Below are 13,156 nucleotides of genomic sequence, written 5' to 3' on the forward strand. Positions count from 1 at the left end.
CCAAGGGAAAGGTTATATCTGCTGGGAGAGGAGAAAACCACAAGGTTTCTCCTGCCCCAGCTGCCCTATCCAGGTCTCCAAAAAAGACAGCCCCTTTTCTTCCTCTTTTACCAGCAACTGCCCGAGACCACGAGAGCTTAGGCTGAGGGACTGGGGTAACAGCATCACAGGAGAGCACAAGGTCAAGGGGCAGCTCCACTACCATGTCCACCTAGGGCATACAATATCCTTACTGGCAGGGATGGACAAAAGGGATGGTCTTACTTGGATTTGGCTATCTCCCTATTATAAACAGTGGGGTGTTGAAGGGATTGCCCTATCTTTCTACAATGATCAAACTCAAACACCTAGAGTCTAGAATGAGACAGGGCAACGGGATGAAATGAAAGATCTTTTCATATCATCAAGGCTTCAAAGGCTTTACCATCAAAATGAGAACCTGGGGTTGAAGGTCACTGTACCCCTCCCTGGAGCCTGAAAGCTATTTTAGGACACAGTAGAAGGTTCATATATGGCATTTAAGCCCTGAGGGGGTGGCAAGACAAAAAAGAAATGTATTCCAGAGTGATCTGGGCACATTCACAGATGACTGATTTCCTAAGACATATGTGGGGACATTTTTAGCCTTTGAGGTCTATATTATGGAGGGTCATCCTGGTCTCTGCCAACCACCCCTGGGTGCTCACACTGAGACAAGCTCCTGGTTGGAGGGATGCTGGAGGTGTACTGAGCAGCCCCCTCTTGTCCCACTAATTCCCAAGAGAGGCATGCACTGCTCACATGCTCCGAGGCAGCCTGAAGATGCCATTACAACATGATTCAGGGAAGACTGTCCCTAAACTTCCCAACACCCGCCGAGGCCTGGTCTTCATCTCCCATCTCTTAAGAGAACTGTGGATTCAGCTCTGGAAGGTGCTGGCTCTCGGCCCTGACCTACACACCCTGCTAATCCCTGCCTGGATGTTTTACTCAAGGCTGTTTCCCTGAACTGGTACGCCCCATACCGATCTGCCTATCCAAATTCCACCTAATCCTCAACCCAGATCTTTGTACTCCTCCATTGAATCACCCTCTAATCTATGCTGATCACTTCCCTTCTAACCATTGACAATACACAAGATCTATTTAGCCGTATTCACCTCACACTTAATTGCTAACAATCTTCCACTGTTTCCTCAAGGTTTTATTTGAGTTAGTTTTGATTTCCTAACAAGATGACAACATCTTAAAGATGTGGCTAGGATACCCATTAACATAAACCATCTCCCGTTCTTTTAAACAAATCATTCCAGGAAATCCTTGACTCTCCAGCTAGACCATATGCCCCCTGAGGGCAGGGTCCATTTAATGCCTCTGTAACCTCACTGCCTAACAGAACCTGGATTTGATAGGTAACCAGTAAACACTCACAGTGGCGATGCCAGCATCCCCCCCCAAACCTCACTACATGCCCAGAGGGTGTCTAAAGAGGATGGGTTAAGTTCATTTGAGCAAAGTTTTCTGCCTGTGTCTCCAAACCTTTGGCACTAACTTCCAAAGCTCCTAACTGATAGAATTACTCAGTCTAGAAGCAATCACTGAGCACCTAAACGTGGACCTCCGCTCTGCATGCTGCAGAAGAGAACAGAAAAAACAAACAGGTCCTTGCTTTTGAAGGGCTTACCACCTAAATGTTGACCAAGGACTGATAGACACACACACACACACACACACACACACACACACTCACATTCAAATCCAATTGTAAAAGCATCATAAAACTAATATAATACAGACTGAAGGCCATATAAAGAGAGGGGTAACCAAACCGTAGCTAATCAGGGAAGGTTTCCCAGGGAAGATGATTTCTGAACTGAGGGCTGGTATCCCCTTGCACTCAACTTCCCCATCTGGCAATTTAACTTGGAGATTAAGCTGGAGTATTTTGTTGATTGTCTGGTAGTCACCTAAGTGTAAAGTGCATTCTCAAAATGAAGCACTGACATACGAGTCTGATGTTTGCATTTGATACAAATTCATGTATCAACAAGATCTGCTTGTGGTCCTCCAATTTTTCTTTCCTTTTTCTTTCTTTTTAAAGGAACATGACTGAAGGGCTCAAATCTACTTAAATGGGAAAAGCAGAACCCAAGAGGCAGAATTTCCCAACTGTCATTAACAAGGGACATCAACAAATACATCCTGTGATTTTTTTTTAAAACTAAGCATGATTTTAGAGCCCAAGACAAAGCAAAGTATTTCAGAGGACATTGGAAAATTAGGCATCTCTGCCCTCGAGCAACATGCAATCTTGTTAGAAAGACAAGAATACATAAAATGTCATCAGATATCAAGGAAATACAATCAGGCTCTTTGGCAAATAAAACCAAGAGTTAGATACAAGTGGAGGGGGAAGTGCCAGTGTGGGATTGCTACAGAAGTTTCTACAGAAAATGGGGAGCTGGGGCTCACACAAGGAAAGCAGGAGATATTTCAGTGGGAAAAGGGGGGAAAGAGCATTCAAGGTGGAGGGAAAAGTGAGAGGAAACAGGTGGGAATGAGTTGTGGGACACTGGCTACGCAAGCCTTTGGGGCAGAAGGAGATTTGCATATTTGGGGCATGTTAGAGAATGGTAAATGGGTGGGAGACCTGGGGTGGCCTGCCTTCTTATCAACAAGGCTAACCCCCACAGCCACACTGGCTGCCCTTGAGAAGAAAACTGAGCCAAGAATCCATGTCTTCATTTGGCTCTTGAGTGTGTCTACCCAATCCTTGGATATTCTTAAGAAAAACACCCAAATGCACAAAAGAAACCCCCTTCCCACTCTGCAGGCTCTGTGCTCTGAGGACATGACAACGCTGCCGAGGCCTAAAATAGGGCAGTAGCAGCACGGGGCAAACCTCTTCTGAGAAGCTGGGAAAGCTATTTTAGCAGCTGGGCTGCTACCCAGTGAGTGGAACAGCAGGGAAATGAGCCAGTAAGGCCAGGAGACCCCAGGGCCACACAGTGGACTAGGCTTCCCCCTGACTTCTTGACCATACCAGAAGGGGCCGTTCAGCTGAGCCAAGATACGCAGAGTGACAGGAAGCCGAAAAACTGGCAAGGGCCTCCATTCCCATACCCCATCCACCATGAATTCCCCCCAAATCCCTGGTACAGCATAAAAGACAGACTCCTGCTGCCTTGCGATACGGTTACATTTATAGAAGCACTCTTGCCACCAGTGAAACGCGACCTTCATACTCTCCTTATCTTAATATCTGGGTAAACAACTGTTGTGCAAGCACACAAATAAAAGTACTAAAGGTGAAATGTGGTATGTCTGGTAACACCATGCTGCTCCAAACCCAGGCACAAGAAAGCCCTTTTGGCTCTGCAGTTGACTTCTCTCTGCCTTTAACCTGGGCACCAAAATTAGCTTCATCAACCTCCGCCAGTGCCGGGGTGAATGCTACCATTCTAAAATAGCATCCGGGAACTCTTGGAAACATGGTAGGGAAAAATACAAGGGTACCGTGCTTTACAGAGATGTACCAAGAAAGCAAGTTCACTGGAGTGCTTTATAAAATCAAATATATATGAAATGAGCACTATCAGGATTTACTCTGGAATCTTTATAATCTGAAGGATTCTTCTAGCTCCCTGAATACCCCACAGGACATATTTTATATATCCTGATTTGCTCTGTACACTTGTTTTCATTCATAAAAAATATTGTAGAGGTCATATACATAAGAGAATGTGTATCAAATGATCTTTGTTTTAACCCTGTATATTTGATAGTACAGATTTGATTTTTTTAATTTTGTTTTGAAATTTGGGAGAAAGGATTCTTGAATAGCCCCTCACAATCCTAATTCTGCGTTTTCCATGTAGAATTCACAACCAAAGGCCAGCAACTGGTTTTCATGTGTGAGCTTAACAGCCACTCTTTCCTGCAACTGTATATGACGTATTTTTCCAGGACAATCTTTCTCAATACTCCAAAGTGCTTCAGCAGCAGGAAGTCGTAAAGGTAGGAAGGAGGCCTGTAAATATTTGCTGTTATTACTCATTAGTAATGAGAAGAGCTGGCACTGAATTTTGAGTCGCCTCCTTTGTGTTCTTGGCCCACTACCTGGTAACAGAGCCCGAGGTGATACTTAGGGGTCCAGCCTCACCAGACACCTGGTTCTGCCTCTTGCTTTCACTTCATATGGAGTGCTTTCTGCCTCTTGGCAGCTTAATTTCCCAAATATAAAATTAGGATAATGTGTTGCTCTTCTCCCCTACCCCTCCGAGGCAGTCAGAACAAAATGGTGATGAGACAAAGATTTTTTTATCAAGAGTAAAATGCATGCAGTTGTCTATACAAATACAACATCAAGAACCGGAGAGAACACCAGGGAGCACCAGCTGTCCAGGCATACAAGGCGATGCTTCAAATGATCATGACCAAATCATAATCATATGCTTTAAGTGATGTATTTAAAAGGATTTATAGAATGCTTCTGAACTTTCTTAGATTGGCCCATGTGTCCTCTTATTCATAGCAAACTACTGACTCCCCATAGTCATAGCTCAACACTGGGATAACTCGGACTAAAAATTAGATTAAAAAATCAGAGCTTCCAGCATCACGATCATGAGTGGGGCACAATGGATCCATTTTCCACCCGTGTGTTTCATCATGCAGCCGAACCAAACACAATCACCAGCATTTACTTTGTAGGTTTGCTTTTAATTGGAAGGAACCATGGGGAGGGGATGCAGGAAGTTGCTGGGAGCAGATAACAAGAGAGCTCTAACAGTCATTTCCATAACATGTATGGCTTTCTAGAATTGGGAAAATACCAAAGAGGTGAATGGCAAATAAATATTTTTTAAATGGGATCATTTTCCTTAACGACAAGTCATCCTTTCTAAAACATCTTTCCACCTGAGAAAAAGTTTTGCTTCCCAGAGTCATCATCTTACACAGAAATTACTTGTAACTTTAAAACCAAAGAATTTTTCCAAGTTAAGGGCAAAACATGCCTCCTGGGAACACGTGAAGCTTTTGGTGGTGGTGCCACATAAGAGTTTTGCTGATGTACAAATGGCCCCTGGATACAGCGTAAGGGAGTCAAGCAGACTGGTATTTCTTGAGAAATCAGAAAAAAAACCAAAATCACTAAGAACAGCTAAGATTCTGGCCTATTCCTCACCTGGCGCCTTGGCTCCAGAGATCTCAAAGGGCTGCACCACTTCATGCTTTCAGATCAGTTCTGTGGCTCTCAAGGGTGAGAACAGACAACTGGTACCAAATCGCACCCACCTCTACTTGTAAGTCGCAGATGCAGTGAGTGGCACTTGCCCACGATGGATGGCCACGGCACACACAAATGCCACCCTGACTTGCTTCTCTCTCTGTTTTTATATGTGCCAGTTCAATTATGTTTTGCAGCACTGGGAAAACTAAAGAAGCCCTTCTGGGTTCACAGCGTGCAAAGGCCAATGGTGTGATGGCTGTGAAAGCTAAGGGCTCATCAGAAAAAGGACTCTATAAAAATGCAACGTACTATTCTTGCAATGATCATAGCTATTCTTCATGCCCCTGTCCATTCTTTCCTTCCTGTGATTGCAATTTCAAAAGATCAAAAGGGCCAAAGGACGTCCGGTGCATCTTGATTTGGAGAAGGTTCTTCAGAAGCCACAGAGGAAGAGTTTTAACAGGTTCTTCTGCACAATGAAATCCGAAGGCTAAAGTAATTATTGAAGTCTTGCCACCAGTTAAGGGTGGGAGGTAGAAAGCTTTGAACTTCTTGGGGCAGTAGAGAACTACCTCCTGTCAGAGTTGAGGAAAACCCATGAAAAATAAGAAATTCCAGGACTTCCAAGTCCCCCCTTCAGAGCTTCAATCCCTCCCTGTCTGCTTGTGAGGTTCGATACAAGGGATGAGTCACAAAAGAGAAAAGTAATTATAATAATTAACAATATAACAACACAAAAGCAGTTTTCATCTATTGAGCACTTACCACAAGTTAGGCATGGTACTAAATGCTTTACAGATGTCTTAGGTAAGGTAAGGTGGGATGGAACAGTGGTTAAGAGTGTTGATTCGAGACACTTTGCCCAGTTCGAATCCCAGCTCTGCCCATAGTTCCTTTGTGGCCCTGAGCAGTTAATCTTTCAGAACTTCAGTTTTCCCATCAGTGAAATGGGGATAATAACAGGGCTTATATCTCAGGGTTGTTATGAGGATTACAAGAGATAATCCATGTAAAGTTCTGAGAACAGTGTGGGTACACAGAAGACTAAGCGTTCAGCCTTTTGTTTTTTTTTCTACCCCGTATATGATTTCTATTACAGATACATACATACCTCCAAATAATTGTTTGAGGATGAGGGAAAAATAAGGGTAAGTTTTCATGGCCATTTTAAGAGGCATTTTGTTAAATGAACCGTACCACCACTCACCCTGTGCAGGGCACTCTGCCCCCCTGCCTTCCACCGTGAGGGCAGGTATTTGGACAGATAGGAAGCCAGGTACAGGTAAGGTTAAGTCATGCCACAGAATCTGTATTAGATGCATACACCAAACTTCTCCCGCCGCTCTGAGACCCGAGAGACACTGGCAGCGACATGTACGAACTGTGTGGGGTCTGAACAGAAAGATCCTGAAACACAAGGGAGTTCTGGAATCAGACCTCCAGGAGCAAGGGCTCACTTTTTCCAGATTGCAGAATCTTTGAAAACCTACTGAGAGCTGAAAAAACTTTCCTCAAAATAAAAAAAGGCTATCTACGTAATATGTAGCACCAATTTCAGAGGCTCACAGACCACCCCCTGAAACCCACTCACAAACCCCAGGTAAAGAAGCCCCCTCTTCCCTGGCTGGGCCTTCCAGGAATCATAGCTGTCTCCACTATTACCCTCCATGGGATCAAAAATCCCCATCCCACTCACTCACCGAGCCCTATCAGACTCCCCCCTCCACGCCCCTCACCCAAAGCAAATGTCTACAGAACAGCAAGCATTCAACTTTGGGGGCCTTTTCTGCCTCGGGTGCTGAAGGAGACTACAGGGTATACTCTTGAACCCCCCTGTTGTTCTTTACTCTTATTACCCACTCACACACAGACGAGCCCCACCTGGCTTCCCTCAGAGCCGGTTTACGCTGCAGTCAACGCCTGCAAGTCCAGGGACACCATGACACAACCCCAGCCCTCCCTGCCACACGACACTCTTAAATAATCGTGTGGGGGGGGGGGGGATTCTGCCTCAACTACTACTCAGAACTTCATGCCTTTAGCTTCAAAAGATTTGTCCCCTATGGAAAAGTCACAAGTTAACAACCTATGTTTTCCTTAAACTTCCATGTGTGTCCCTTTCTCTCCCAGTCAGACTAAACAACTTGAAGACAAGGACCACACCGCCTATTTCTTGGTCTCCACTTCAGCATTATATCCAGAGTAGGTAGCAGTCGTTCAACACACATTCGTTGTCTTACTGATTTATATCTTGGCATGAATATCTGAGAGACGGTTTTCATCATAAGACTAGGCAGTACTGGGTTCCTGGGAATGGGGCGGGAGGTGAAGGGCATTGGGGGCCCTGGGAGCAAACATTGCTAACTTTACACTACTGCCAAAAAGCAGAGCAAAGAACTAGCAGGGATGGTCAGTACTAAAAGAAAAAAGAGATTCATTAGGCTAAAATGAAAAGGAAAACTCTCATGCTGATATGGGACAGACTGGAGAAAATGTAAAAGAGCAAATACTACTGAATGGAATAGATTTCCTGAAAAGTGGAAAAGCTAAAATCTTGACACAGTTAGTACCGCTGAGTATTTTCAAATGTATTAGGCTAAAATCCTGGAGTACTAGGAATACTTATTAGGCTCCTTCCATTTCTAAACATTTATGCAATAGATAGATCCCTAGAAAGTTGAGAAATCACCCCCCACTACACCCCATACACAGAGGTACTGATTTACATTCTAAGTGAATAAAACTGTTTTAGTCTCAGGGTTTTCACTCCTATGAAAATGTCACCTAACCCAATACAAGGATCAGTCAAGTAGCTGCTCGAATGATTCTGCCAACGGGGAGCTTTCTACTTCATCAAGCAATCTGCCCCACTGGGGAATAGTCCTTGTACTGGTTTTGTTTACTGAGGGCCACTTCTACGCGTATAAAATTAAGGGAAGGGTTAAAACAATGAATGCGTACTACCCAGAGTTGACAGACACCGCAACCAGCACCAATTCTGCTTCCTATTTGTAAAAAAAAAAAAGAGAAAAAAAAAAGCATCAAGCAGGATCACTCCTCCTGCAGCCTGAGGCTTTCATAAATTTCTGAAAGAAAAAATCTCCTTTCCACAAAGTTTGGTGTTTGTAGGGCACACGAGGAGCTTTAATCCTTTGGAAATCATCCTACCTGTCTAGAGGCATTTCAAGGGTACTATTTTGTGGACAACAGGAAAACACATATGTAATTGAAAATAATGAACCAGAGTTCTGATTCTTGCCAGCCACTAACCTTCTTTGTGCCTGGGGAACTCACTTGACCTCTATAGGCCTCAGTGTCCTTATCCAGAAGGAGAAATGTTTGGCTAGATGATTTCTAGGTACCTTATAAACTAATTCTAAGCTCTCCGTCAGACAGAAAAAACCTGAAGCCACAGCATCCTTCTGAACTTCATGAAAGCTGGATATATTAAGTTTTAAATACCTAACCTTGAATGTGTTACATCAATTCCATATTATCCTGCATTGCGGTAATGCCACGGAAGCAGGTGCCAAAGAAATATTTGTAGAAAATATACTGAAATTGAGAAGAAGTTCCTAGTGATACTTATCCCTTCAGAATCGGAAAAAGAAATTTTTAAAAAGGACTTTGATTTTATTTTAGCAGAGGAAACACTAAGTCTATCTGGCAGGGGGAGGAGGCGGAGATAGTTTGAAAACTTCTAGTCCAGATGTCCCCAAGCCCCTTCCACAGCTGGCTCTGTCCTAAGCAGTGTAAACCTTCCTGAAAAGTGCTGAGTTGCGTCTGGCTTTGGAACTGGACTTTGATCCCTGATTTTTAAAGGATCTCATTTACATTTACCTGAACAACTCTCCAATCCTCATGTACCTAAGAACTTTCAGACTAACTCTTATCTCCCAGGAAAGGAACTCAGAAATTGTTTTAACAGGAGGTGAGTTGCCAGACACTTTCTAGTTCATCGCACAAACAGGAGCCAGTCTGGTGGATACTGTCACTTCACTCATGATATATCAGGGAAGAAGCGTAAGTGAAAGTATAGTACCTGAAACAAGGCTCAATTTCTCTGATGTCACAGTGAATGCCCACTACAAACAAAAAAGCACACTTCGGCACCATCTATCAAGGCCAGCTAGCCATCATCTAGAAAGCAGACTCCACTGTTAAACATTAACATATCTATCCTCCCCAGAAAGTTTTGGAACAAAATAATCCTGCCCACTCTTTGAGGGACTGTTGTTAGAAGGAACACTGAGGATTTTCCTTGCACCTTGAGTTTTGGGGTAGAAGTGGTTCTGCCGCCCCAGATGCAGAACCAGAAAAAACTCAAATCTTTAAGAACCGGTTCATGGTCATCATCAGCAGAGAGCCCCCTCCTCCCCCCAGGCATCCCACTGCATTTGTGAGGCAGGCTTGGAAAGCTAAAGACAGTTTCTTGCATGACAACACCAACTTTTAATGTAGTGATTGGTTCACATATTTAAATTACATCACGGTCCCTCAAGAAGTCTGCGCCCAGCAAAGAGAGCCACAGCGAACAGTAAATAAGTCTCAAAGCAATTAGCCCTCCAGGAACTGGACAACCCCCCGTGGGTCTTTGGACCGTGACGGACATGCGGTTTGCCCTGCCACGCTGCTGCGGCACAAAAATCAAGGCGAGTTGCAGAGGGCAGTCGTTCTGGGTGCCGCGCTATCAGTTGAGAACCGAAGCAAATGTAGCGGCCTCACAGGCATCTCGCTTACAATTCCCGCAGTGGTTCTTAAAACGGCTGCTCTCTCGAATAATTTGGAGTAAATTATGCAACTTTCTCCCCGCTCCCGTTCCCCAGTCCCTATATCTCTCCGCCAGGCTTCTAAAAAAGAAGGCACTGCAGCCGGGAGTGTCGAAATAATTTTTGAACCTGCTCTCAAGTTTTTTGCAATGATGAATATACACAATAGCACAGAACCAGCCGCAGAGTCGCACTGGAAAAGCTGACATTTCACACATTTGCGAAGATTACGATCAGGCCCCACCTCTGCGATTGCAACATGCACCGATAGGCATCAGAGTTGTAAAATGTTCCCTCGCCGGCTCTGGAGCCCGCAGCGCTCGCAGATGAGCTGATTATAATTTTGATTTTCAAATATTCAGTCGTTATTGTTTCTAGCATTACTATGTTGGCTATATTGGTTTTACAAAATGCGTTTTGTAAGTCTGTTGTAATCTTAAAGTCTCTTCCTTGCTTCGCTACCCTCAAAAGACGCAGGAGCCCAGGACTGCTCTGGAGCTCTCGGGGACGCGCCGACTGCAGCCAAAGGGCCCAGGGTGGCCGGGCCAATGCGCCCTCACCCGTATCTGGCCTGGCTGTGCGAAGATGACACCGGAGGGAGAGAGAGCTGTGGCCAGGATGGGAGAGCGGGGCTCAACCCTCAGCGATCCAGGAGCGAAGGGCCCGGGCGCCTGGCCAGGACTGGAGCGATTCGCTCTCGTTTATCAAATCCTTATCGGTACCCTGAGGTGGGAACCGCCGCTTTCAACCAGAGGATACACTATTTCTGGCTCCCGTCCCGTAGTGGAAGTCGGAATAAAAGCAAATCAACTCAGGGACTGAACTCTCCGGGCCCCCAGCTTCGCGGCTCGAGCCTCCCCATCTTCGCCGGCACCTCACGGCCGCGGGTCTCCCGCGGCTCAGTCCAGCTCAGCCCCCAGCAACCTGGCGGGGCACCCCGCGCCCCCACTCCGGGCTGCAACCTAGCCATGCCAAGCCTCCGCCGACCGCGGACCTGGAAGCATCAGCCTACTGGGTACTACAAGGGGAGATAGGAGTGGGAGGCCAGACGGCAGACCCCGCGCTGGGCCCAGAGCCGGGCACGTTTTCGCAAGGCGTGCCCGCTTCTGCGCGGCCGCGCGGTGCGCTCCTGCACGCTCGGAGAGAGGCCGGGCCGGGCCGGAAGCGGCCGGGAGGGGACGGGAGGGGACGGGAGGACAGAGAGTTGGCCTGAGTTGCCTCTCACCCAGTGCTAAGAGGCTCGAGAGGGCAGGAGGGCACATTGTGGCTGTCCCGCTCTGTCCTCCTGGGACAGAGACACCGGACTACCAGAGGCGCCCAGTGTCGCCATCCCTCCCCCCACACCGCGGTCACAACCCACTCTCCCACAGAGTCTAGGTGCGGGGTGGGAGAGCGCTTGCCAAGCTTCTGTGGGGTCTGGAACCCGGGAGCCGGGCCTTTGCCGCGTCTCGGCCTCTCTGCGGGGGCGCGACCCTGCGCGGCGCCCCGCCTCCCGCCCCTTCCAGATTTGGAGCGCAGCGCCGGCGTAGGAGCGCTTTTGCAGGGACTTGGGGGGCTTCTGAGGAAAAATGAGCAGGGGATGCTGTCCCCACAAGCGAGTCGTGGGAAAGTCGACAGTACCAACGCACAAACCTTTCAACGAGCTGGCTGCGCGCTGCGGAGACAGGGAAATTTTGGAGGGGACCGTGGGAACACCCCTCTCCTCCAAGGACCCCGGCTTCCCCGGGGCCCCAGAACTCTCCATTGCGAAGCCGTAGTTCCGCGTACCGGGACGGGACACCTGATCTTCCCACTCAAAACCCTCAAAACCGATCCAAGGCCTCGAAGACCTCTCCGCACTCCTCTCCCAACCTCTCTCTGCCGCGCCGACCCCGCGCGGCCCGGCCATCCCCTCGGACCAGCGCCCTCGCCGATACGGACGCCCCGTTTACCTTTTCTTCTCCTTGTCAGCTGTCATTGCTGCTGTAGCCCCTGGAGACGCCGAGCACCAGAGCTTTTCGGTCAGTGGAGGCTGCAGATGTGGCTCTTCACCCCCTCCGAGGCCTGGGCCGGTGGAAAAGTCCTAAGTGTTCGCAGGTCCCGAGCGCCCCGCACAGTCAGGTGGAAATTTGCGGGCGCCTGGCTAGGTGCGGGGGTGGGGGGTGGAGAAAGGTGACGGGGAGGAACCTGCCCGGGAGGCGGGGTCGGGGAAAGGAATGGGAAGAGGTTGTCAACGCGAAAAGAGGGCAGCGAGAAGGCAACCAAAGTTCCTTTTTCCCTCGAAAAGGAGTCACTTTACTGGCTCTTAAAAGAAAAAAAAAGAAAGAAAGAGAGAAAAGAAAATTAAAAAGAAGTGGCTCGAACGCCGGGAGCTCGAAGGTTGGAGGAAGTCCGGGGCCGGGCCGCTGCGTTGACCATACAGTCTCAGGACACTGCCGAGGATTGTACGGCCGCCTCGGGAGAGCTGGGGCGAGAACGCTGCGAGAGCAGGAGCTGAGCGGCCCTTCGCGAGCGACTGTCCGGCTCCCGGGGCTGCGCGCCCACTTTAAAAACTCCGGCGGCGGGCGCGGGGGAGGGCGCGAGGGGCGCGGGCGCGCGCCTGCAGGCCACGCCCCCCGCCCCGCCCGCGCCGCGCCTCGCCGCCCGCTCGGGCAGTCCACTGCGTCCGGGCCAATGGCGAGGCGCGGCCTCAGCCTCTGCCCTGACCCCGGCCCGCCCCCTGCCCCCGGGCCCGGCTCCGGACCGCCGGGAGCGCCCAGTGGTCTCCCGTCGCACTTGCCGGAGTTGTCTATGAGCTCGGTGGGGTGGTGAGTGGTAGGTTAGCGAGGTGGACTCCGCGCTGGGGGATGGCGCAGGTTGTGCCGGGCTAAGTGGCGGCGAGGAGTCGGTCTCCCGGAGTCCTCCGGAGGGCGGTGTCCGGCCACCCTCACCGTGCCCGTGGGGCGAGGGCAGAGCCGCGTGCGCCGAGGGTCCCGGGCCGGGCCGGGCCTCTCCGCGGTGCCGCGCTCTGGCGTCCTTAGCAGCGCCCCGTGGCCCCTCCGGGCTGCTGGGGAAACTCGGGGGACCCTGGCAGCTGCGCTCGGAGTCTGCTCTAGTTGGTCGAACGCAGCTGGCCTTGCCGTCGGGGAGGAGCGGCGGGGAGACGATCACCTGCTGCCGTCTGGGAGAAACGGTGCAGTGAAATAGAGCGAAGGCT

The 13,156-nt window shown here is 48.9% G+C and overlaps 1 protein-coding gene across 1 annotated transcript in view; it reads right to left on the minus strand.

Annotated features, from left to right (window-relative positions):
* EPAS1 (endothelial PAS domain protein 1) overlaps positions 1 to 12,487 on the minus strand; it is an 86,544-nt gene extending 74,057 nt beyond the window's left edge. Inside the window, exon 1 of the mRNA XM_037807808.1 lies at positions 11,913 to 12,487. Coding sequence (XP_037663736.1) covers positions 11,913 to 11,938 — 26 coding nt within the window. The 5' untranslated portion in view covers positions 11,939 to 12,487. The remainder of the gene's footprint in view (positions 1 to 11,912) is intronic.
* Between the last annotated feature and the right edge of the window lie 669 nt (positions 12,488 to 13,156).

Source organism: Choloepus didactylus, chromosome 17 (genome assembly GCF_015220235.1).
Source record: "Choloepus didactylus isolate mChoDid1 chromosome 17, mChoDid1.pri, whole genome shotgun sequence".
Classification (NCBI taxonomy): Eukaryota; Metazoa; Chordata; class Mammalia; order Pilosa; family Megalonychidae; genus Choloepus; species Choloepus didactylus.